We start from the raw sequence: 26,260 nt of genomic DNA, 5'->3' as shown, positions 1-26,260 counted from the left end.
TGAATACACCTAGTCTTTTTACAACAACTCCAAACACATACATTTATCACCTCAGTGGTTTTTCACCATGACCTTCTGACCTGCACTTAATTCTCTGAGTTTCATGCCTCAAGTATCATGACTCATCTTCACTCTGTCTTGCTTTTCTCTTACTTTTGTCTGGCTTAAGCAAACTAAACCTTACTGAACCCTACTGTAAATAACTTGGCCCAGTTTAAACGTATGTTCTTAAGCCAATTTCTTCCTAACAGTGAGACTTTGTTCCCTCCTACTACTACCAATGGCAAATACTAGGATGTGTTCCAACTTAACACACACTTCACCTAATACTGGAATACTGTTATTGGAATAACTAGTCAGTTTCACACCAGTTTTTCATAAAAGAATGTGACTTGGGACATCTTGCATTCTCTTTCCAAAATAACAGTCACTGCTGTGGCTGTATCGATGACAAACGCAAGTTGTGAATCACCGACTTTCATTCTTACTGTGGCACTGGAATTATACCTTCAGCCCTTTTACTCTCAACTTTCTTGTGCTGTTTTTCTTGCTCTCTGGATGAGTACAACCCTTGATCTTTCTGCTTGATAATATCATCTTCTGGTTCCATATATACCATATGCGCATTTGAGGACTTCCAGGAGCCTGAACTAGCTTTAGGCCAAGCACGACCTTGACCTGAAGCTTTTCCACAACCTGCAGCGTTACTGTTTCCTCTACTCCTGCATGCTGTCTGGTTATGACCACTTTCCCACAGACATAGCACTTTGACTGGAAATGGGAGCATTTAGATGGTTGGTGGCTACCATGGCAATGATAGCATCTAAATTTCTGTCTCTGTGTCTGTGAACTTGGCTGCCTGGTTCCTGCTGAAATCTGGTGGCCCTCCCCTGCCAGCTCAGGTAAAGCACCTCCTTGCAATCTTCCCCTATCTTTCTGCCATTTCTGCCTCATTGCAGGCCTCCTACCATGTCCGCTTATTGCCTTTGCACAAAATCTTCACTTGGATCTTATTGTTCTTTAGACATGCACCGAATCTGTCTTAAGGTTGACTTCTAAGTTGGCACCATAACCACAGTGACGAGAAAGTTTCTTTAATTAAAGGATAAAATCTGCAATAGACTGCAATGCAACTGAGAGCACAATTTAATTCTTAGTTGAGCCAAAATAAGAGTCTAGAATCTCATTTATTTCAGAACAGTCCACAGTACTGGTGGCTCGTTCCTCAAACGCATCTGGCCCCAACATGGTCAGGAAAACATTCACTTTATCATCATGTAGGATTTTATTAGCTTGTAGTCAAATGTGTAACCTTCATTCACAATTCTTTGTTAGGGTTGAATTTCCCCATTGCCCCAAAATAAGTCTTCAGTGCCATATTTTTAAAATTACGTACTCACTGAGTTGGAGCTGAACACGAATTACAGACACATGAAACAATCCTTCAAATCCCTCAAAATGTCTCAAAATCAACTTTGGGAGTTCCAAAACATGTGCCAGAATGTTCTTTAGATGGTAATTTCTCAAATGAGATGCAAAAAAAATCAATCCCATCCTTTTGTCATCATGTTTCTGTTGTGTATTCAGAGTAAAACTAACATGAGGTCTTAAGTGGGAGCCATGTTGGAAACTGTATTTACACTCCCAACAATGAGGGCAGCATTCAAAAGATATTACCATATACTACAAGTGTAGCACATCCTCAGTATTGCACTGAGATGTCTGCCTAGATTATATGCTCATGTTTCTGTAGTCACACTTGAACCCAAACTCCTCAGACTCAGAGACAAGAGTTCTATCACTCAGCCAAGGCTAGAAAGTAGCACAAGTTGATTCACTTTTTGATTTTCTATTCCTCAATATTTAGAGATGCTAGGCTTCTATTGTGCACTGTCCTAACTAGTTATATGGGATTAACTACTGAGAAATCAGATATCCTACTTCAAGCTGCAGTTATACTGCTACTCTGCACTGATGGGAAGCAGTTTCGGGTGACCACTGACATGAACAATGACAGCATAACTCAGCTTTCAGGTCCAAATCTGTCACCTGAGAACACTGAAGCCCAGCAGAGCACGAGACCACCCACTCCACCCTTCATCTCAGCTTGACACCAGTTACAGTTTAACTCCAGTTTGGTGCAAAATAAGACAATTTAAGAAGAAATAAAAAGGAACTCGACAGAATCTCCTGTGATCTGTTGGCATTTTGCATGGAATATTTTGAACGCAAGGACAAAGTCGTCACTACCAGTACTCTGTTCTAACATAAACACTCTGAAGCAGGGCATAGCAAAGCTCTCTGCAGAGTCAGTGTGAGTGGGCTGCATTGTAATAAGTCTTTACTGACCAACCACTGTAAGTGTGAAGATAAGATTCAAAGACTTGCTGCAAAACTGTCATGGTTAGATATTCTTCAGCTAGAACAAGACAGAAGTTAGGGCTCAGAGATTTCTTCAAATCCCTGGGAAACATTACAACCAGTTAAAATTGCAATGTTAAAGTTCTGCCACAGGAACAAAAATCCCAGCACAACTTTCAGATTTTTATTTAAAATGAAGCGTTAAAACATGAATTCAAAATAAAAAAGAACTCAGTGCTGAAAAGAGAGCTTGCAGCCAAGCTGGGATCAGTAGATGGAGTACTTGGCCAATTACCCATAACATTGTCAATTTTGTTTCCATGGAAGCAGCAACAATTTTAAGCTGCGATCTTGACTACATGATGTGTGTTGGGTGGGGGGCGGGTGCAGTTTGTAATGAGGTGCTGATTCCCTTGACACTTGGGCAAAGCAAATGAAGACACAGCATACAAGTTATTAGAGGAGAATAACATACGAGTGAATTTTCCAGCATCACCCAAGGGCTAGAGTCATCGAGAGCTACAGCACCGAAACAGGCCCTTCGGCCCACCAATCCCATGCTGACCATCAACCACCCATTTATACTAATCCTATATTAATCCCATTTTTCCCCTCTCACATCCCCACTTTCCCTCAATTCTCCTACCAACAACCTACACTAGGGGCAATTTTTTTACAATGGCCAATTTACCTATCAACCCACAAGTCTTTGGCATGTGGGAGGAAACCGGAGCACCCGGAGGAAACCCACTCGGTCACAGGGAGAACTTGCAAACTCTGCACAGGCAGTACCCAGAACCGAACCCGGGTCGCTGGAGCTGTGATGCTAGCCACTGTGCCACCTGGTTGAGTATTAACGTTATTAAACTGAAAGAATGCAATTGTATACTTTTCCAGATCCCTCCAGAACAGTATATGCACTCTTGCTCTTTCCCAACATACTTAGGATCTCAAATACAGGTTTCACTGAGATAAAAGCAGATTTAATAAATTATAAACAGATTCAAATTATCAACAGGTAACCTTAACTTGATGAAGTGTATCACAATGGGACAAATCTTTCTGGAAAATAACAGCATGTGAATGACGCGCACCGTTATTAATGCACGAATCAAGCAGCAAGCTCAGTAGATGAACAGGTACGTGTGAGCTATGAATCTCCAGAACTTGCTGTTCTAGTCATGTTGCTCCACTGTTTGCTTCACACAAATGGCATCTTGCTCTTAGCCTCCCTATTATTTTTAGGAATTTGCTGGATTTGCACGTTAAATTCCAAACTTAACATGCTGTCGTGAGTTTAACAGCATGCGTATCTTTTTAACAATATGATAATTATGTGATAATACAGAAATCAATAAGCACATGGGAAAGGCGTCTGCTGCTATGTCCAGACTGGCCAAGAGGGTGTGGGAAAAAGACGCACTGACACAGAACACAAAAGTCCGAGTGTTTCAAGCCTGTGTCCTCAGTAGTTGCTCTACGGCAGTGAGGCCTGGACAACATATGTCAGCCAAGAGCGACGTCTCAACTCAACAGATTCCTCGCTGAGGAAGAATCCTTGGCATCAGGTGGCAGGACCGTATCTCCAACGCAGAAGTCCTTAAGGTGGCCAACATCCCCAGCTTATATGGCAGGATCCCCAAGGACGCATTGTACAGCAAGCTCGTCACTGGTATCAGACCCACTGGCCGTCCATGTCTCCGCTTTAAAGATGTCTGCAAACGCGACATGATGTCCTGCGACATTGACCACAAGTTGTGGGAGCCAGTTGTCAGCGATCGCCAGAGTTGGCGGACAGCTATAAAGGCGGGGCTAAAGAGAGGTGAGTCGAAGAGACTTAGTAGTTGGCAGGAAAAGAGACAGAAGTGCGAGGAGAGAGCCAACTGTGCAAACAGCCCCGACGACCAATTTTATCTGCAGTGCCTGTGGAAGAGTCTGTCACTCTAGAATTGGCCTTTATAGCCACTCCAGGCGCTGCTCCACAAATCACTGACCACCTCTAGGCGCTTACCCATTGTCTCCCGAGACAAGGAGGCCAAAGAGAAGAGATAATTATTAATGCAACGCTAATCAACTTCTCCTGTCCAGAAAAGGAAAAGTTCAACCTTTACAACTTCATTCTTACGTGCTATAAAGTGTTGCTAGAGATTTTTTAAATTTCAAATTTTACATTTTTTCTACTTTTCCCTTCTGTCTCTTTTTATTCTCTCTCTTAATCCAATCTTTCTTTTCCTTTCTTTAGATCTCTTCTGTACCTGATTCACCCTCTAATTCACCCTCCTTCCCCATTGTTCCTCTAGTTTTCAATCCTTAAATCTCACTGATTATGGAGCTATACCTTTGGCCCACAATTCACCAAGGTCTCAGATGTTTTGGCCTCAGCACATCGTTATCAGCAACTTACAAGAATTTTTTTTCCCCGAGCTGATAGATGAACAAAAAAGTCTAACTAACAGTGCGTGTCCCATTCCAGCAAGATTTGGCCCAATATAATCTACACAAATATTGTAAATAATAAATGGCCTGTAACATTAGAAAGTGCAGATAATATTAAAATTAATTAGTGATTATCCTCCTTTGAGGACAAACTCTTTGCCATCCAGTTGAATCCAAAGTGGTATGCTGACGAAACTGAACCCATTATGTCAGCCTTAGTGATCCGATGACCAAACCAGACCAAGTCCAGGCACAATTAATGCTGATCAGTCCATTTGGAGCTGCAGACCTATCACTGAAGGCTGTGATTTATCCAATTTAAACTCCAGTTGTAACCCTGCCCATACTTGGAAATTCCTAGGCCTTGGACAAGACACCAGTGCCTAAGTTCTCTCAATTTAGGAAAGTGTAGTCTCAAACACCCAAACCACCCAAGGAGAGAATGTAGCCTCTGTCAGGCAAACAGCAAGTTACCCACATGACTTTCTTAGTAGTTTAGTTTGGAGACTGTTACATAGGAACAAAGGATCATTTAGTCCCTCAAGCCTGTTGATCCATTCAATTAAATCATGGCTGATCAGTATCTCAACTCCATTTACCTGCCTTGGTTCTGTAACCCTTAATTCCCTTGCCTAACACAAATCTATCAATTTCAGTTTAAAAAATGTTCAATTGACCGAGCCTCAACAACTTCTTGGGTGACAGAGTTCCAGTTTTCCGCCATCCTGTGTGTGAAGTGCTTTCTGACATCACCTCTGAATGGCCTAATTCTAATTTTAAGTTTATGCCCTCTTGACCTGACCTCCCCCACCAGAGGGAATAGTTCCTCCTTATCAAATTCTTTAATCATCTTAAACACCACAATTAGATCACTCCATCATCTTCTATACTAAATTTATGCAATCTGTCATCATAATTTAATCATTTTAGCCACTCTATGCTGCACCCCGCCAGGCCCGTATATCCTTCCAGAGGGTACTGAATGCAGCACTTGAAACAGTGTCTAACCAGAGCTCTGTACAGCTGTAACATAACTTCTACCCCTTTAAAATCCGTCCTTTTGAGATAAAGGCCAAAATTCCAATAGCGTTTTAAATTTTTTTGTACCTGTCCACTGGCTTTTAGTGACTTCTGTACTTGGGCCCTTAAATCTCATGGTTCCGCCACAGTTCCTAGCTTCTTGCCATTTAGAAAATACACTGAACTATCTTTCTCAGGTCCAAAAAGTTCCCACATTGCAATTCATCTGTCAAAATTTGCCCATGATTAGAGACAGTGATGGGTGGCCATGCATGTTAGACATTCGACTGACTAAAGAAAGGCATTAATAATATAATATATAATATAAAATAAAAACAATAAATGCTGGAAATACTCAGCAGGGCTGGCAGCATCTGTGGAGAGAGAAGAAGAGTTAACATTTCAGGTCAGTGACCCTTCTTCAGAACTTCTTCAGAACAGAACAAAGAAGGGCATTGACGTGTGGCTAACATTTTAGAGGTCAGAGCACCTCAAGACATATGCTTAGAAATTGAATTGCAGTCAAATCCGAGCGAAATGTGGGTGTGACAACTGATAGCGGGACCACAGGAAATCGGTCCACCAGCCTCATTTGTATTTTGCCTGTAAGTTGTGGGCACCAGTTAGGCCCAGAGGCAGTTTACTGTCTTGCGGCAGGTGGGGGCAGCACGAGCAGTCAGTGGGAGGCTGGCTGAAGGGAGGGGAGCAAAGAAAGTTAAGAGGAGTTCTGATGAAGGTTATTCAGAATTGTAAGGAGTTTTGATAAGTTCAACCATGAAAAACAATTTGCACTGGTTAGTAAGTCAGCAACTAAAGGCATACATTTATGATAAATGAATTGAGAGGTTTGGAGAATTTATTTTAGGCTGTGTTTGCTACCACTAGGTGTGCTGCAGTGGCACATGCGTAAATGCAGCATGTGCCACTAAAACGTCACAGTCTGCAACTTCAGACAGCTGCCAGGACTAAAGATGGCGCTGCTCAAATAATCACAAGAAGGCAACCTAACCTACATACTTGGCAGCACACAATGGTGGGAGGGAGTGTGTGAGCGGGCCAGGGACGCGGGGGAGCTGAGTGGGCCAGGGACGGGGGGTGGGGGGGGGGTAGCGGAGCGGGTCGGGAGGGAGCAGAGCAGCCGGAGAGAGAAGCAAGGGGGAGGAGCGGAGAGGCCGGAGAGAGCAGCAGGGTGGGGGAGGTGGGGAACGGAGTGGCCGGAGAGAGCAGCGGGGTGAGGGAGGTGGGGAGCGGAGTGGCCGGAGAGAGCAGCGAGGGGGTGAGCACAGCGGCCGAAAGAGCGGAGCGGCTGGAGAGAGCAGCAGGGGGGCGGCGGGGGGCGGAGTGGTCGGAGAGAGCAGCGAGGGGGTGAGCACAGCGGCCGAAAGAGCGGAGCGGCTGGAGAGAGCAGCAGGGGGGTGGTGGGGGGGGGGGGGGGGCGGAGTGGTCGGAGAGAGCAGCGAGGGGAGGAGTGGGGTGGCCATACAGAGCAGCGAAGGTGGGGGGAGCGGAGCTTGACGCATGGATGAATACCCGTTAGCGTTGCATTGCTGTACGCGTAAAGCGCATCTGCAGAGGTCAACCAGACGCGTTGCCCGAAGATGCACACGTCACGCAATGCATTAATTGGCGCATGCGCTAACCAGTCCTGGCAAGTCAGAACGGAGCGCACGCGCAGAGAGCAGGAGACTGTCTGTGCATGTGCGCACCTTGGCGCAGCCTGATGACGTCAGTGGCTGGCTGCGTTGTCAGGAATCACTTTGTTTCTTTTATGTAAGGCATGAAATGTGGTATCACAACAGTGGTGGGAGCAGAACTCATAGCAATGTTTAACGATCAAGTGAGAAAATATTTGGAAAAGAAAAATGAAAAGGATGTGGGAAGATGCTGGGCAAACCGAAGTGGAAAACAGTTCTCTGAGTCAGTTCAGCTGAATGTTGACAAATGTTGACAAATTCTATGATTTGCTAAATGTTTGAGGTGGGGGAGATTTGCCTGTCTTTCCTAATGCTGGCATCCGTCTTCTAGGTTTCTAGTGAAGGATGTGGAGGCTTTGGAGAGAGTACAGAAGAGGTTTACCAGGATGTTGCCTGGTCTGGAGGGCATTAGCTATGAAGAGAGGTTGGATAAACTCGGATTGTTTTCACTGGAACGACGGAGGTGGAGGGGCGACATAATAGAGGTTTACAAAGTTATGAGTGGCATGGACAGAGTGGATAGTCAGAAGCTTTTTCCTAGGGTGGAAGAGTCAGTTACTAGGGGACATAGGTTTAAAGTGCGAGGGGCAAAGTTTAGAGGGGATGTGCGAGGCAAGTTCTTTACACAGAGGATGGTGAGTGCCTGGAACTTGCTGCCGGGGGAGGTGGTGGAAGCAGGTACGATAGCGACGTTTAAGAGGCATCTTGACAAATACATGAATAGGATGGGAATAGAGGGATACGGACCCCGGATGTGCACAAGGTTTTAGTTTAGACAGGCATCAAGATCGGCGCAGGCTTAGAGGGCCGAATGGCCTGTTCCTGTGCTGTACTGTTCCTTGTTTGAAGAAACAAAATGAAAGTGATAATGAAGCAACATTAAACTACAGTGCAGAGATCAACAACTCAAATAAACAGCACTTTCATCCGTGGCACTCATAATTGAAAGATACCAAAGCTTATCACTATATATAACATGGGTAATTGTTTAACTTTGGTGTTCACCTTCTCCCACCCCTCTTGGCCCTCAGAGCAGATATTGGAAATTCAGATGTCAGGCATGTGATTACCTCTCTGAGAGTCCCAGAATTTCATTTATTTGCTTCCGGTTGGCATGGCTTTCCACTGTGAATGCAGATGTTGAAGAATTGTCCCATAGCATAAGGCGCTTTTGTTGAGGCTGTGTCCGCTGACCATGACATTTCACCTAACATTGAACTGTACTGACAATGTAGGGAAGAGGGTGGGGCAACTGGGCAACATTCAAACCAACACATTGCCTGGAATGTGTAATTTGAAGACCCTATTTTGTGCATGAGTTTGTGTTACACAGTTACACAGTTATGATCTGGAATGCATGGTCTGAAACCTGATGGAAGCAGATTCAACAGCAACTCTCAAAAGCAAATATGCATTAATACTTGAAGGGGAAAAGTTTGCAGCTCTATGGGGAAAGAGCGGGTGAATGGTACTAATTAGTAGCTCTTTCAAACAGCTGGGAAAGGCACAATGGACAAAATGGTCTCCTCCTGTGCTTTAAGATTCTATGATTACCTCACGACTGACAGAGAGATTTGGTTGAGAAGATTACCTGTGTAAAGAAAAGTGTTGGAATGTCCTCCCACTACAACATCAATTCCCCTCACATTCTTTGCAATTTTTTTGTCTGTTTCAAAGCCTGAATGGCCCAGGGCGATAATCTTGTTAACCCCCAGAGTTGTGAGTTTTTGGACTTCACGCTGCACGGCTTCAATCTCATCCTCGAAGATTAGATGCGGCCCTGGAATATATATTAAAAAATTGGCGATCATTTCAAAGCTCCATAACACAGTGAACCTCAGCTTCAGTTGTTACCCACCTGGGTCTGAAAGCATTGGCGTTTCTTTGCTGGTGTATCCAACCAAACCAATCTCCTGTCCACTGACGTTTAGAATCTTATAAGGCATATAGTAGCCAGCAATGCTTGGCGATAACTGTTGATCTGCTTTTACATTCGCACTCAGCACTGGGAAAGAAACATTTTGAAGAAAGGGGTACAAGAGGCCGTCCACCCCATTGTCAAATTCATGGTTTCCAAGAGCCTACAGAACAGAACAACACAACAGTCAAGTTACAAAGTTAAAAAGAGAAACCAAACCCACTCAGGGAATCAAAACTGTTCTGCCCATGGAGCTGGATTCAGTTTGATTCTAAATTTCTTTATGACTACATACTTTGCTCAATTTGCTAATGTTAAACAGTTGGTGCAAATTGGGAAATCATATGCCAGTTTTAGTTATTTGCAAACAGAGCAAACTGCAATCAAATTAAAATAGCTTGTATATAGTGACACCACAAGTTCTGGCCAGAATGACATAGAATTACATAGGATGTACAACACAGAAACAGACTACTTGGCCCATATGGTCCATACCAGTGTTGATGCTTCATACGAGCTTCCCTACACCCGTCTTCGAATAAACCAATCAGCTTCCCCTTAAATGCATTTATGCTATTTGCCTCAACTACTCCTTGTGGTAGCAAGTTCCACATTCTAACCACACTCTGGATAAAGAAGTTTCTTTGGAATTCCCTATTAGATTTATTAGTGACTATCTTATGTTTCAGGTCCCTAGCTTTGATCTGTTCTCTAAGTGGAAATATCAAGCCTGATTTTTAGGTCCTGCTGGGGCTTGGATCAGAGGCGGGTGGGCACTAAAATAGCACCGCTGGCCTGCGTGTCGGTTCCTCAGCTCCATCCTGCTCCAGGCCATTTTTGCCAAGGTGGGATGGCGGGGGGAGGGAGGTGCGGCAGATGCGGGCAGGCAGCAAATTGAGGTCATTAATGGCCTATCAGGGCCAATTAAAAGGATGCCAACTGGGATTTTCCAGTCGACCGCCAGATGCCCATAGGCAACAGGGGCCAGTGTATGTGCTTGGGGGTGATGTCCTGGCAGCAGACCGGAGTGGCAGCACCAGGTAGGCCTGGAGGTCCTTTCAGCCTGCCTGGGTGCTGCAGCAGCCGCAGGTTGCCCTGTAGAGGTGATTTCCCCCCACCCCTCAGTGGTGGCCTGGCTGCAAAATCCATTTTTAAAATTTAAATTTTAAGAAGTTGTGGTGATGTCACCTCCATTTTGAAGCACCTTCTCCCTTACTTACCTTCCATTGCATCCTGCTACTCCTTTCAAACTGAAAGGCCTCCGATTGGCCCTCCAAATCAACAGCCCGCAAAGTGAGCCTTGTGGTTTACATTTACAGAGTCTTCGAACTCATACAGCAAACACTCTCCTGAGTATAGCAGGAATATTTCTCATGAGTGGAAGATAGTTACATAATGCGAATTATGGCCAGGATTTTGTTTGGCCCCCTGAGGCGGGATCAGGGGTGGGGGGGAGGCACGGAGTATCGTGACAGGTAGCTGGGAGGTTGTGTGGGGGGGGGGGGGGGGATGAGGTGGCAGCGCTGGCGGAGGGCCCGTCGCCTCCCGATCACCAAGTGATCATCCTGGGGGCAGGATAGGCCTTCCCACCTAGAGGCCAATAGAAGCCCTTGAGTGGCCTATTCACAGCCAATTAAGGGCCTCTTTCTGCTGCCACTGGGATCTTACCTGAAAACCTTACAACATGAGGCACCCTCCCTGTGGACTTGGGGGGGGGCACTTCATAGGCAATTTGTGGCCCAGAGAGGACCCCCACTGGGAACAGGTTTACCACCCCAGAACCCTCCTCCTGGACTGCATGACCAGCCTCCCACAAACCCCCCCCCCCCCCTCCCCCACCAGGGCCTTCCAGACTGGTCCTGACGACCCTGCCTCACCTACCTCTGGTCTGGGGTTCCAGCTGAGGGAGGGCAGTAGATGGTAATCAGCAGGCTTCCCTGGGCATGTTTGACCTGATGCCATGAGACTTCATGGGGTCCAGAATCAATGTTGAGGACTCCCAGGCCACTTCCTCCCAAATGTGTACTTCTATCCCACTACCTCTGTGGGACAGCCCTGCCAGTGGGGTGCCCAAGTGATGGAGGAGTCTGGGATGTTGGTTGTAAGGTATGAGTCTGGATGACATACCATTGCTTGACTAGTCTGTGGGACAGCTCTCTTATTTTGGGTACAGGTCCTCATGTATTACAGAGGATGACGTTGCTAACTGGCCTTTATTGTGTTTGAATCTGACGCCCAGCTCGATGCCAAGTGGTCCAGCCTGTTTTATTCTTATTGTTCTTTTCTGTAGCGGTCTGGTACAACTAAGTGGCTTGCTGGGCCATTTCAGACAGCAGTTAAGAGTCAACCACATTGCTGTGGATCTGGAGTGACATATGGGTCATTCCAGGAAAGGACAGCAGGTTTTAACAGCAATCTGACAGCTTTGTGGTCACCATTACTGATACCAGCTCATTAGTCCAGAGTAATTTTAATTAACTGAACTGACATTCACAAACTGCAAAGTTGGGATATGAACTCAAGTCCTGGGATTATTAGTCCATGCCTCTAGATTACTAGTCCAGTAATTTAAACACCATACAACTGTACCCAAAACACATATTCCAGTTTTATAAGGCTATTAGTTATAACAGGTTCATTATAATTTTAGGCTTATTTCAGCATCAGGGTGTTGAGTTGAAAGCCCTGAAAAATCTAATTCAGGAAGGCTTCAATTTCCTTGCTTTGTGTGCATTCCAGGGGTTAAATAAAAGGGTAAATATTCTCCTGAGGTACAAATCATATAAGGTGTGTTCATCCACTAATATTCAGTCATTACTGCACATTTACAGATCACTCAGAATACATGAAAAGAAAACTTGCAAAAGACAAGGAAAGTGTTGTCATGCTTTGATTCTCAACTGCCATGGTAATATAGTTTTGCCCAGCTTACCTCCCAAATGAACACTGATGGGATGGATGGGCTCAAGAAGAGAGTGCAGACTGTGATTCTGGGAGGCAGGCCTCTCGACAATAAACAAGTTTTATTGTAATAAAGGCAGGGATAGGGGAAAGAAGACAAACTTAATTCAGATTTTTAAACCTTTCCATTGGCAAAGCCCGGTTTAGTAGCTTGTGTGCTAAGGATGTGTTGACTTGCTCCAACACCTATTCCGATTGCTGTGAAATGAGAACATGTCAGTTGTCAGAATTGAGGCTCTGAATAGACTAAAAATTAACTTTTAAAGCCAATTCACAAATGGTTGGACAACAATGAAGGAGAGCATAGGTCAGTTAAAGAGTTTACAGTTAGTAAAGTGTGCCATGGAATCGAGGAAGTAAATCAAAACTGAAAAGAAAGAGAATTGGGGAAAAAAGGATGGCACGGAAAGCACAATAATTTTTCAATTAACATTGGTTTAGCTGCTTCTTTTCATGGTTTAGGATTTTATGTTATCTTTATTACTCTGATATAAAATCAGAGAATCATACAGCTGATAAGACCATTTGGCCCATTGTACCTGTGCTGACTCTTTGCAAAAGATACCCAATTAGTCCCACTTCCCTATTTTTTTCCCTGTAGCCTTGCAAATTTTTCTTTTACAAGTATTTATCCAATTCCCATTTGAAAATTCCTGGAAACAATTTCTTATTATTTACTCAATCAGACTCTTTAATGATTTTGAACACTACTATTCAGTTTCCCCTTAAGCTCCTCTACTCTAAAGGAGAACCATCCCAGACACTAGCCTTTCCGCACATCAATGCTTGTTTTAGGAAGTGAGTTGTCAACTTACAAAACCGGTTAGGGCTGTGGGGGTGGGAACAGCAGAATGGGACTAATTAGCTAGCTCTTTTAAAGAGCCAGCAGAGGCACAATGGGATGAATGACCTCCTTCAATGCTGTAAGTTTCTTTGATTGTCAGCTCAAGGAAACAGAAATATTCTGTTGTGGGACGATCTTAAAAGCGGACCACCTTAAGAAGCTGTAAATGAAGGCCACTGGAGGAAGTGATGTCACGTCACACATGAACAGGGAGCTGTGAGTGTAGCCCGATAGAGCAAGATGTGTTAGATGTGGCTTGTGCAGTAACTGTTTGTATGTATATGTTCTAGTTAAGTTATAATATTACTTGTAGTCCTGTGAGTCTTACAATAGTTCACATATCAAAGGAACAAGTAGTATTACATATTCCTGGATCTGTCAGCAGTTTAATGGTTGAAAATCTGTGGGAGAAATAGACATGAGTAGGTTATTCAACTTGAGCAAAGATCTAGAGGACACAAACATGTACATATAAGGGGGATTTTTAACTCCTGCGTGGAAAGCTGGTGGGATCTGTGAAACACCCTGGGAGCTGCAGTGGGAGGCCTTGGTCCACTTTTAGGCTTGGGCCTCATTAACATTCTGCCAGTGATCTGCTTCCTTGAGTGTCCAGAGGAAACCTGCCAACTTTGCGCCTGTGAAGTAAGTCAGCACGTTAGGCGGGGAAAATTGGGGATTGTGATGGTTTCGCCTGCTCAGAAAGCCAGGGTGGGATCGCCCCTCTTGCTCCGCTCGGCCCTGCAAAGATAAATTTTGAAGGTTCCTGACAAAGGGGGTCTGCCAGGTAGTGCTGAGCGGAGCGCCCAAGCTGTGAACGCTTCAGTCATTTGGCCACTAAAATCACACCAAGGTTGCAATGGCATCGGAGGACCTCAATTTACATGAAATCTTGAGGAATCAGGTCTGATTCAGCCAAGCATCTCAAATGTCCAAGAAAACAAGCAGTGTCAAAATGGCTGCAGGGCAGGAAAAGAGCAGGAAATTCCACTTGATGGAGAGAGTTGAAATTGCCCCTAAAGTTATCATAAGGAATCAGAAGGTATTTTCTTCCAATCCCCACTCCACCAACTGAGCTGTGACCAGATGAAGTAGTGCCCCAGCCAAACCAAATACAGTAATGCCAAATAAAAACAAGAAATGCTGGAAATACTCAGCAGGTCTGGCAGCATCTGTGGAGAGAGAAGCAGAATTAACGTTTCAGGTCAGTGACCCTTCACCAGAATGCCAACCTCACCGTCTCATAATTCATGAGACAAAGTTTGCAAGTATTGTGAACTGTGAGGAGAATTCAAGAGGACACAGGCTGGTGGAATGGGGAGACACGTGGCAGATGAAATTTATGGGAGAGAAATGTGAAGTGATATATTTTGGTAAGAAAAATGCTGACAAGCAACATAAAACAAAGGATACGGTTCCCTAAAGAGGGGTGCAGGAACAGAGGAACCTGGGGGTATATGTGCAAAAATCATTGCTTTCAAAAGGAAATTAGATAAATACTTAAAAGGAAAAAAAATTGCAGGGCTACAGGGAAAGGGTAGGGGCTCGAGGGCCAAATGGCCACATTCTGTGCTGTAACCATTTATGATTCTATAAACTCTTCTTTTCCCCCCAAACATAACCCTGTATAGAACTCTACTTCTCTCTTCACAGATGCTGCCGGACCTGCTGAGTATTTCCAGCGTTTCTTGTTTTTATTCCTGTATAGATTAACAGATTATAAACCTCAATTTAATCTATATATTCTTGCATTTTATTGAATAGCAGTCTTTGAACTCTGGGCGGTGGTTACCAGGCCTCAGAGCACAGGAGTTTGACTGCCTTCACTGCCTCTACATTTAAAACCAAAGTACGCCGTTTCAGCTATTCACATAGACAGCTTCCCTGCCCCGTCTCCCCCACCTACATCCCCATCTCCACCACCTTGACCCCCGGCTCCCCCACCTTCATCGCTGTATTTATACAGATCAGTCTGTTAGTTCGATCGACATTTCTCTTTTACCCTTAAAGGAATTGAGTTGTAACTATTTTTAATGGTCGCTGTGAGCACTTATGTGTTAGTTATCAATATACTTATATCTGCATGTTGTTTCTAAATGTATTTGTGCATATCTGTTCATTTGTTTCTAAGAATTTGATTTTACCTGTGTGTGTGTTGTTTATAGATGTATTTTTCTTTGTGTTACTGATCAGTGCATTTGTGTTTCTCTCTGTTATTTTTAAATGTGTGAAGCTTTGTTACTTGACTGTGACAAAGGGAAACTATCCCTCCTTTTCTTTTTCAATCTGTCTGCAGCATTTGACTTATATTACCACAAAATTCTGCTCCTACTCATCTCCACTGTCATCCAGCTGGGTGGGACTGCTCTCACCTGGTTCCATTCTTGACAATCTAATTGTAGACAGAGAATGACCTGCAATGGCTTCTCTTCCTGCTCCTGCACAGTTACCTCTGTTGTCCCCCAAGGTTCTATCCTTAGTCACCTCCTATTTCTCATCTACATGCTTCCCCTCGGCAGCATTATCCAAAAACACCACATCATTTCCACACGTACGCTGATCACAACCAGTTCTAGCTCACCACCATCTCTCTTGACCCCACCACTGTCTGCAAAGTGTCAGATTGCTTGTGCAACATCCGGTACTGGTGTCATATTTGACCCAAAGATGAGATTCCAACCACATATCCATGCCATTACAAAGACTGACTCTTTCCAGCTCTACAACATTGCCTGATTTTGCTCTTGTTTCTGAATATATTTGCTTGTTTCGCTCTATTACTTCAAATCCCCACCCACTACCACCAGCTGTGAGAGAATAACAACAACTTGTGGTTACAGCTTCAGCCATCAGAAGCAGCACACTGGCAGTATCACACTTGATATCATCTCAGGGTGCCAGCAGACTGCAGAGCCTCAGCTGCGTTGCCTGCCTGGTGCCAGGGTTAAGGACATCAATGCCAAAGACTTGCGGGTTGATAGGTAAATTGGCCATTGTAAAAAAATTGCCCCGAGTGTAGGTAGTTGGTAGGAGAATTGAGGGAAGGTGGGGATGTGAGATGGATTAATGTAGGATTAGTATAAATGGGTGCTTAATGGTCGGCGTGGACTCTTTGGGCCGAAGGGCCTGTTTTGGTTCTGTATGACTCTATGACCTTGGGGCTGGAGAGGAATTTGGAGTGGGAGGGGAAGGATCCAGTAGTCGTGGTCCATATGGGTACCAACGACGTAGGTAGGAATAAGAAATTGGTTCTGCTGAGAAAGTATGAGCAGCTAGGGGCTAAATTAAAAAGAACCACAAAGGTAACAATATCTGGATTTGAGTATTGTTGAAAATAAAAACATGTTGTCAAAGCTTTTCATTTTTTTCTTATTCATTTCATGGGATGTAGGCATTGCTGGCCATGAGAAGGTGGTGGTGAGCTGCCTTCTTGAACCACTGCAATCCATGTGGAATAGGTTAACCCACAGTACCATTAGGAAGGGAGTTCCAGGATTTTGACCAAGTGACAGTGAAGGAACGGCAATATAGTTCCAAGTCAGGATGGTGTGTGGCTTGGAGGGGAATTTGCAGGTGGTGATGTTCCCATGCATCTGCTGCCCTTGTCTTTCTAGATGGTAGAGGTTGCGGGTTTGGAAGGTGCTGCCTGAGTAGCCTTGGTGCATTGCTGCAGTGCATCTTATGAATGGTACACACTGCTGCCACTGTGCATCGGTTTTGGAGGGAGTGAATGTTTGTGGATAGTGTGCCAATCAAGCGGGTCCCTTTGTCCTGGATGATGTCAAGCTTCTTGAGTGTTGTTGGAGCTGCACCTATCCAGGCAAATGGAGAGTATTCCATCACATTCCTGACTTGTGCCTTGTAGATGGTGAACAGGCACTGGGGAGTCAGGAGGTGAGTTACTCACCACAGGATTCCTAGCCTCTGACCTGCTCTTGTAGCCACGGTATTTATATGGCTACTCCAGTTCAGTTTCTGGTCAATGGTAAACCCCAGGATAGTGGGGGAATTCAGCGATCGTCATGCCGTTAAATGTCAAGGGGAGATGGTTAGATTCTCTCTTGTTGGAGATGGTCATTGCCTGGCACTTGTGTGGTGCGAATGTTACTTGCCACTTATCAGCGCAAGCCTGGATATTGTCCTGGTCTTGCTACATTTCTACATGGACTGTTTCAGTATCTGAGGAATCACAAATGGTGCTGAATATTGTGCAATCATCAGCCAACATCCCCACTTCTTACCTTATGATTGATGAAGCAGTTGAAGATGGTTGGGCCTAGGACACTACCCTGAGGAACCCCTGCAGTGATGTCCTGGAGCGGAGATGATTGACCTCCAACAACCACAGCCATCTTCCTTTGCACTAGATACGATTCCGACCAGTGGGGAGTTTTCTATTGCTGTTCAGACAATAATCCGTCTTTCTGTTTTGCCACCAAAGTGGATAACCTCACATTTATCCACATTATATTGCATCTGCCATGTATTTGCCCACTCACTCAACCTGTCCAAATAACATTGGAGTTTCTCTGCATCCTCCTCACAGCTCACACTCCCACCCAGCTTCATGTTGTCTGCCAACTTGGATATATTACATTTCATTCCCTCATTCATATATATTCTGAATAGCTGGGGTCCTAGCACCGATTCCTCGGTATCCCACTAGTCACTGCCTGGCACTCGGAAAAAGTCCCATTTATTCTTACTCTTTGTTTCCTGTCTGCCAACCAGTTCTCTATCCATGTCAGTACCTTACCCCTAATCCCATGTGCTTTAATTTTGCACGCTAATCTCTTATGTGGGACCTTATCGAAAGCCTTCTGAAATGTCCGAATACACCACATCCACTGCTTCTCCCTTATCTATTCTAGTAGTTACATCCTCTACTTTGCCTTCATAGATCTCACCAAAGCCTTTGACCTCGTCAGCAGACGTGGTCTCTTCAGACTACTAACAAAGATCGATGTCCACCAAAGCTACTAAGTATCATCACCTCATTCCATGACAATTCAACATAACGGTGCATCATCAGACTCCTTTCCCATCCTGAGTGGAGTGAAACAGGGATGTGTTCTCACACCCACACCATTTGGGATCTTCATCTCACTGCTGCTCTCTCATGCATTTAAGTCTTCAGAGGAAGGAATTTTCCTCCACACAGGTTGATGGCAGATTGTTCAACCTTGCCCACCTTAGAGCGAAGACCAAAGTACGGAAAGTCCTCATCAGGGAACTCCTCTTTGCTGACGATGCTGCCAGAGTGTCTGCAGAGACTCATCGACAGGCTTGCGGTTGCCTGCAACAAATTTGGCCTAACCATCAGTTTCAAGAAAATGAACATCATGGGACAGGACGTCAGAAATGCTCCATCCATCTATATCGGCGACCATGCTCTGGAAGTGGTTCAAGAGTTCACCTAACTAGGCTCAACTATCACCAGTAACCTGTCTCTCGATGCAGAAATCAACGTGCATGGGAAAGGCATCTGCTATTGTGTCCAGACTGCCCAAGACAGTGTGGGAAAATGGCGCACTGATACGGAACACAAAAGTCAGAGTGTTTCAAGTCTGTGTCTTCAGTACCTTGCTCTACGGCAGCAAGGCCTGGACAACGTATGTCAGCCAAGAGCAACGTCTCAACGCATTCCATCTTCGCTGTCTCTGGAGAATCCTTGGCATCAGGTGGCAGGACCGTATCTCCAACGCAGAAGTCCTTGAGGCTGCCAACATCCCCAGCATGTAGGCCCTACTGAACCAGCGGTGCTTGAGATGGCTTGGCCATGTGAGCCGCATGGAAGATGGCAGGATCCCCAAGGACGTATTGTACAGCGAGCTCGTCACCGGTATCAGACCCACCGGCAGTCCATGTCTCCGCTTTAAAGACATTTGCAAACATGACATGAAGTCCTGCGACATTGATCACAAGTCGTGGAGCCAGTTGCCAGCGATCGCCAGAGCTGGCGGACAGCTATAAAGGCGGGGCTGAAGAGAGGTGAGTTGAAGAGACTCAGCAGTTGGCAGGAAAAGAGACAGAAGTGTAAGGAGAGAGCCAACTGTGGAACAGGCCCAACAACCAACTTCACCTGCAGCACCTGTGGAAGAGTCTGTCACTCTTGAATTGGCCTTGATAGCCACTCCGGGCACTGCTCCACAAACCACTGACCACCTCTAGGCACTTACCCATTGCCTCTCGAGACAAGGAGGTCAAAAAGGAAAAAAGGACATTCTCAAAAAATTCCAGTAGATTTGTCAAGCTTTCCCTTTCGTAAATCCATGTTGACTTTGTCTGATCCTGTCATTATTTTCCAAATGCTCTGCTATGAATATATCCAACAGTCCATCAATTTAAGTGCATAAAGCTGGAGATACATGTGTTGAAGGCATAAGATTTACTTTCAATGGAGGTTCTGGGGAAATGGTCTTCATCACGACACCATTGACTTAATATTTTTGTAAATCATTTTTCTTCAGAGAAGGCTAGAGTCATGCCCTCTGTTTCACCTAGTTCATAACTGTTTACAGTACATGCAGAGCCATTAAAGGGAGGTACTTTCTGTGCAAATATCACTTCTTTGGCTTGTGAGGATCAGCCCTGACGAGCATCACAGGCATTCAATATCTGATATCAAAAAGGGGAAGTGCCACTGGGAAGGAACTACTGCAAACTTCAGGAGGAAACAAGTAATCTGTCACGATGCTTCAAGTCCTTCCTTCAGCTTCATAAAGTTACTGTTTGCTTTAGTTTGATCAGACAATATGGACCGGAAAAGGAAGTTAACTCAATACAATAGGATTTTAAAGTATGTGAAATATAGAATGATAGGAAGAAACGGAAATGAAAATCTCTGATGAACAAATGATTACAGCTTTGTTGTCATGCTGTGCAACACCCTCACTTTCTAATTACTGTGAATCTGCTCTAAATTTTAAATTCTGTTTGAAGAAATGGGGAGAAGAGGAAGTGAGAGAACAAGAAAGAGCAGGAGCCAGCTGTAGAGCAATTTAAATCAGATTGCTCGAGCAATTCTAAGACAGAGGCAACATTCAAACCATCACTCCTTCAATATGCAACTAGCAAACCACAAATGAGCATCTTCCTGCCAAACAGAGCAATTTTATTACTTTATTCGGCTATTGATAAAAGTAAAGAGGAGGCCCTTAAAGGGTTGGCAATGCTCAAAGTAGAAAAGTCACCCAGTCCAGAGTCACCCATTCCATTCTTGAGAGAAAGGTGGAAATTGCAAAGGCTTTAGAAGTGTAGATAGTATTGTAATGTACAAAATGTAGCAGCCAATTTGCACACAGCAAGGTCCCATAAACAGCAATGAGATAATGACCAGGTAATTTTTTTTTATAAAAGTGATGCTGATCGAGGGACAAATTTTGGCCAGGTCACCGGGAGAATTCCCTGTTCTTCTTTGAATGGGATCTTTTTACATTCACCAGAGAGGGCTGATGGGCCTCGGTTTACAGTTTCATCTGAAAAACTGCACCTCCAACAGTGCTGCGCTCCCTCAGTACTGCACTGGTGTCAGCCTAGATTCTGAGCTCAGGTCTCTGGAGTGGGGCTTTAACGGACAATCTTCTAACTTCAACTGCGCCACAGCTGACAAAGAAAAGAAACAGCTCCTGACATCTAACCCAATTTTGGGCCTATGTATTTTACACACTTGCCCTTGAATCCTACTATCTTTATCCATCATAAATAACTCTCCCAATGAGCATAGAATCTAATCCCTTAATTAATGTAAGAACTCAATCAAGTCCCTTCCAACATTTAGTTTCTCTGATAAAAATAACCCCAACTCCTTGCACCTAGCCAAATAGCCTAGAACAAAAACATTGCTATCATTTACTAGTCCTCCTCTGAACCTTCTTTAAGGCCTTGAAATTGAAACCTCTAGAATGTTAAACTTGTTTCCTTGCCAGACTGGCACATCCACAATCTATGGGATTTTAAGAAACATTTGAGGCAGTTTTCTGAATGAATGTAGGAGACAGCAGCATGAGCCAGAGCTTTGGGGAGTAAAGGGAGATGGGACAGTAGTTAGAAAGTACAGGGGGATCAAGCCTGGGCTTTTTTGAGCAGAAGGTCATGACAGCAATCTTAAATGGGAAAGGGACATTATATGAGGAGACAGAACAACTTACTGTGTCAGCTAGAATGGTGGCTGAGGAGAGAAGCTGGGTGATCAGGGCAGCTGTGGGAATAGGATCAAGGTTGGGGCGCCACAGTGGCGCAGTGGTTAGCACCGCAGCCTCACAGTTTCAGCGACCCGGGTTCAATTCAGGGTACTGCCTGTGTGGAGTTTGCAAATTCTCCCTGTGTCTGCGTGGGTTTTCTCCGGGTGCTCCGATTTCCTCCCACAGCCAAAAGACTTGCAGGTTGATAGGTAAATTGGCCATTATAAAATGCCACTAGTATAGGTAGGTGGTGGGGATGTATAGGGACAGGTGAGGATGTGGTAGGAATATGGGATTAGTGTAGGATTAGTATAAATGGGTGGTTAATGGTCGGCACAGACTCGGTGGGCCGAAGGGCCTGTTTCAGTGCTGTATCTTAAAAAAAAAGAAGCAGGAGGTGGGTCATATGCATAACATGAGGTTGGAGCGAGTGAGGGGGGGGGGGGTGGAAACAGAGGAGAAAACAAAGGGATAAGGTTCTGGGATATGGTGGGGACAGGACAGAAGAAGGTATGATTTTTGGAGGGAGTAAGGGGAAGCAGCAGAGCCTAGTTGTCTCCATCTTGGAGATGAAAAAAAATCTAAGCTTTTCACTAAACTTGTTAAATGTGACGATGGAATGGGCAGGGGACGGAGGATCCATGATGGAAACTGGTGGTAGAGAAAAGGAGGCTGGGATTATTTTTGTCCTCCAGAGCAGCAGCCCATTTTGGTCAAAGACATCGAAGCCCAGTAAAGCTTGGTGGGTTGAGCCAGGCATAGTGATGGAAAGCTAAACAAGTTGTATGCCAGCTACAGGCAAGTTTGTACCCCTTGGACTTGAGGGAACAAAAGACGGCAGCTCTACTTGGGGAAATGTTCAGGACAGAAGATGGTGAAGACTTACTATAGGTGAGGTAGAGGTAATTAAGCTCATAAAATGCTGCAGAAGTATTATGGTGAATGGAGGGCCAAAGGCTACACAGAGTAATCAGCCTTAGAAACTCTTGTGCATTGTGTATTGCTGCAAAGCACCATGTGGACAGTACAGTGGGAACAGCAAGAGAGTTTGCAATGGAAACACAAGGAATGACAATAAAGGTGTTGCAAGATCTACAGAATAAAGTAAGTTCTTGTGCCCCCGTCTTACCTACAAACACACAATGGTGAGCCCAAAGCTCGACTGAGTATTGAGACATTAAACACCATTGATGTACTATTAGAAATTGGCACATGCCATTGTTTGCTTTCAGCGACTGGCACATGTTCATAAAAGGCTAGTGACTAGCTCACGCTAGTGGAAGATCAGTTATGGATCGACCATCAGAACATTTTAGTGCAAGGACAATGAGGTCCTCTCGTCGTGATTATGAAGCATATTTTAATGGCAATGTCAAAACTTGGTAGAAGGAGACAGAATCTGGCATTCCTGTTGTGTAAATAAAGCGCGATTGGAGAGCTGCAGTCGGGGAATTTTCCATTCGAGAATCTTAAATTCCGATTGACTCCATGTAACCCATGTGGTTAACCAATAGTACACAGCCTTCTTTGACTGGTCGCCCAGGCGTCCCTCCTTTCCGTCAAAGTCAAATAAGTGGAATGTAACAGCTGTATTACAAATAATGAATTATATTCTGTAGCAGATTAAAAAGCAGGACCTCAAAAGGTTGTAATCTCTGGATTACTCCCTGTGCCACCTGAACCGGAAAGGGACCAACATCCTTGCTGGGAGGTTTGCTAGTGCTGGTGGGGGGGGGCAGTTAAACTAATTTGGCAGGGGGATGGGATACAGAGTGGAGGTACAGTAGGGGGTGAAGCACAGCCAAATATAGAAGAGAAACTGAGTCAGTCTGGAAGGCAGAGCAAATATAGACCTGTTAAGTTACAAGTGAAAAATGCAAGGCTGGATTGCATATACTTCAATACTAATAAGGCAGATGAATTGAGGGTATTGATTAGCACCATGGGATTATGATATTATTGCTATCACAGAGACATGGCTGAGGGAGGGGCAGGACTAGAAACTCAATATTCCAGGGTATAGAATCTTCAAGTGTGATAGGGGAGGGGATAAAAGAGGAGGTGGTATTGCACTGTTGATCAAGGAGTCAATTACTGCAGTGAGGAGGGATGATATCTTAAAAGGTTCCTCAAATGAGGCCATATGGGTAGAACTACAAAAGGGGGGCAATCACTTGGCTGGGCATGTGCTACAGACCTCCAAATAGTCAGGGAAAGATAGAGGAACAGATATGTAGGCAAATCTCAGGAGAGGTGTAAAAATAATAGGTAATAATAGTAGGGGATTTCAACTTACCTAATATCAACTGGGATAGTCTTAGTGCAAAAGGCTTAAAGGGGGAGGAATTCTTAAAATGCATACAAGAGAACTTTTTGAGCCAGTACATAGAAAGTCCCACAAGAGAAGGGGTGGTACTGGACCTAATCCTAAGGAATGAAGCTGGACAAATGGTAGCAGTATCAGTGGGGGAGTATTTCAGGGATGGTGACCATGACTCTAAGATTTAAGATAGTTATGGAAAAGGACAAAGACGGGCCAGAAATAAAAGGTACTGAATTGGGGGAAGGCCGATTTCAATTTGATAAAACAGGATCTGGCCAAACTGGACGGCGCAGTGGTTAGCACCGCAGCCTCACAGCTCCAGCGACCCAGGTTCAGTTCTGGGTACTGCCTGTGCGGAGTTTGCAAGTTCTCCCAGTGACCGCGTGGGTTTCCGCCGGGTGCTCCGGTTTCCTCCCGCAGCCAAAGACTTGCAGGGTTGATAGGTAAATTGGCTATTGCAAATTGCCCCTAGTGTAGGTAGGTGGTAGGAGAATTGTGGGGATGTGGTAAGGAATATGGGATTAATGTAGGATTAGTATAAATGGGTGGTTGTTGGTCGACACAAACTCGGTGGGCCGAAGGGCCTGTTTCAGTGCTGTATCTCTCTATGACTCTATGGACTGGGAGCAGCTACTTGTAGGAAAGTCGACATCAGGCCAGTGGAAGTCATTCAAAGAGGATACAGTGAGGGTTCAGAGCCAACATGTACCTGCTAAGGTGAAGGGTAGGACCATCAAGTCCAGGGAGCCCTGGATGTCAAGGGATATAGAGTATTGGATCAGGGAAAAAAAGGAGGCTTATGGCAGATTCAGAGCACTGAAAACAGCGGAGGCATTAGAGGAGCATAGAAAGTGTAGGGGGGTACTTAAAAACGTAATTAGGAGAGTGAAGAAGGGACGTGAAAAAACATTGGCGGTCAATATAAAGGAAAATCCTAAGGCGTTTTATAAGTATATTAAGGGCAAAAGGATAACCAGGGAAAGAGTAGGGCCCATTAGGGACCAAAGTGGCAATCTGTGTGGAGCCGGAGGACATAGGTGAGGTTTTAAATTAGATTACTTTGCATCTGTTTTCACTGTGGAGAAGGACGGTGTAGGTGGAGAGATTAGGGCGGGGGATTGTGATATACTTGAACATATTAACGTTGAAAAGGGAGGAAGTATTAGATGTTTTAGCGGGCTTAAAAGTAGATAAATCCCCAGGCCGACATGAGATGTATCCCGGGCTATTGTGTGAGGCAAGGGAGTTGATAGCAGGGGCTAGGACTCAAATTTTCAGATCCTCTCTGGCCACAGGAGATGTGCCTGAGGACTGGAGGACAGCGAATATGGTACCATTATTCAAGAAGGGTAGCAGGGACAGACCAGGTAATTACAGGCCAGTGAGTCTAACATCAGTGGTTGGGAAACTATTGGAAAAAATTCAGAGGGACAGGATTAATCACCACTTAGAGAGGCACGGAATAATCAGGGATAGTCAGCACGGCTTTGTCAGGGGGAGATCGTGTCTAACTCACTTGATTGAATTTTTCGAGGAGGTGATTGGGTGTGCAAATGAGGGTAAAGCAGTTGATGTTGTCCACATGGACTTCAGTAAGGCTTTTGATAAGGTCCCGCATGGGAGATTGGTTAAGAAGGTAAATGCCCATGGGATCCAGGGCAATTTGGAAAATTGGATCAAAAATTGGCTTGGTGGCAGGAAACAGAGGGTAATGGTCAAGGGTTATTTCTGCAAGTGGAAGCCTGTGACCAGTGGTACCATGGGGATTGGTGCTGGGAACCTTGCTGTTTGTACTGTACATGAATATAGGAGGTCTGATAAGTAAGTTCGCAGATGACATGAAAATTGGTGGTGTCGTAAAAAGTGAGGAGGAAAGCCTTAGATTACAGGATGATATAAATGGGCTGGTAAGGTGGGCGGAGCAGTGGCAAATGGAATTTAATCCTGAGAAGTATGAGGTGATGCATTTTGGGAGGACAAACAAGGCAAGGGAATATACAATGGATGGTAGGACACTAGGAAGTACAGAAGGTCTGAGGGATCTTGGGTGTACTTGTCCATAGATCACTGAAGGCAGCAGCACAGGTAGATAAGGTGGTTAGGAAGGCATATAGGATACTTGCCTTTATCAGCCGAGGCATAGAATATAAGAGCAGGGACGTTATGATGGAGCTGTATAAAACGCTAGTTAGGCCACAGCTGGAGTACTGTGTACAGTTCTGGGCACCACACTATAGGAAGGATGTGATTGCATTGGAGAGTGTGCAGAGGAGATTCACCAGGATGTTGCCTGGGCTGGAGCATTTCAGCTATAAACAAAGACTGAAAGTCTAGGGTTGTTTTCCTTAGAACAGAGAAGGATGAGGGGGGACATGATTGAGGTATACAAAATTATGAGGGGCATTAATAGGTTAGATAGGAAGAGACTTTTTCCCTTAGTGGAGGGGTCAATAACCAGGGGGCATAGATTTAAGGAACGGGGCAGGAAGTTTAGAGGGGATTTGAGGAAAACATTTTCACCCA

At 44.8% G+C, this 26,260-nt stretch overlaps 1 protein-coding gene across 1 annotated transcript in view; it reads right to left on the bottom strand.

Moving 5' to 3' along the window:
* Window positions 1-26,260, bottom strand: part of nt5e (5'-nucleotidase, ecto (CD73)) — a 77,905-nt gene that overhangs the window by 37,413 nt on the left and 14,232 nt on the right. The window contains exons 2-3 of the mRNA XM_068044678.1: window positions 9,370-9,592; window positions 9,103-9,291 (exon numbers count right to left, since the gene is read on the bottom strand). Coding sequence (XP_067900779.1) covers window positions 9,103-9,291; window positions 9,370-9,592 — 412 coding nt within the window. The remainder of the gene's footprint in view (window positions 1-9,102; window positions 9,292-9,369; window positions 9,593-26,260) is intronic.

This window comes from Heterodontus francisci, chromosome 13, assembly GCF_036365525.1.
Source record: "Heterodontus francisci isolate sHetFra1 chromosome 13, sHetFra1.hap1, whole genome shotgun sequence".
NCBI lineage: Eukaryota > Metazoa > Chordata > Chondrichthyes > Heterodontiformes > Heterodontidae > Heterodontus > Heterodontus francisci.
Note: the sequence above shows the minus strand (reverse complement) of the source record. Positions and strands in the feature narration are given on the sequence as shown.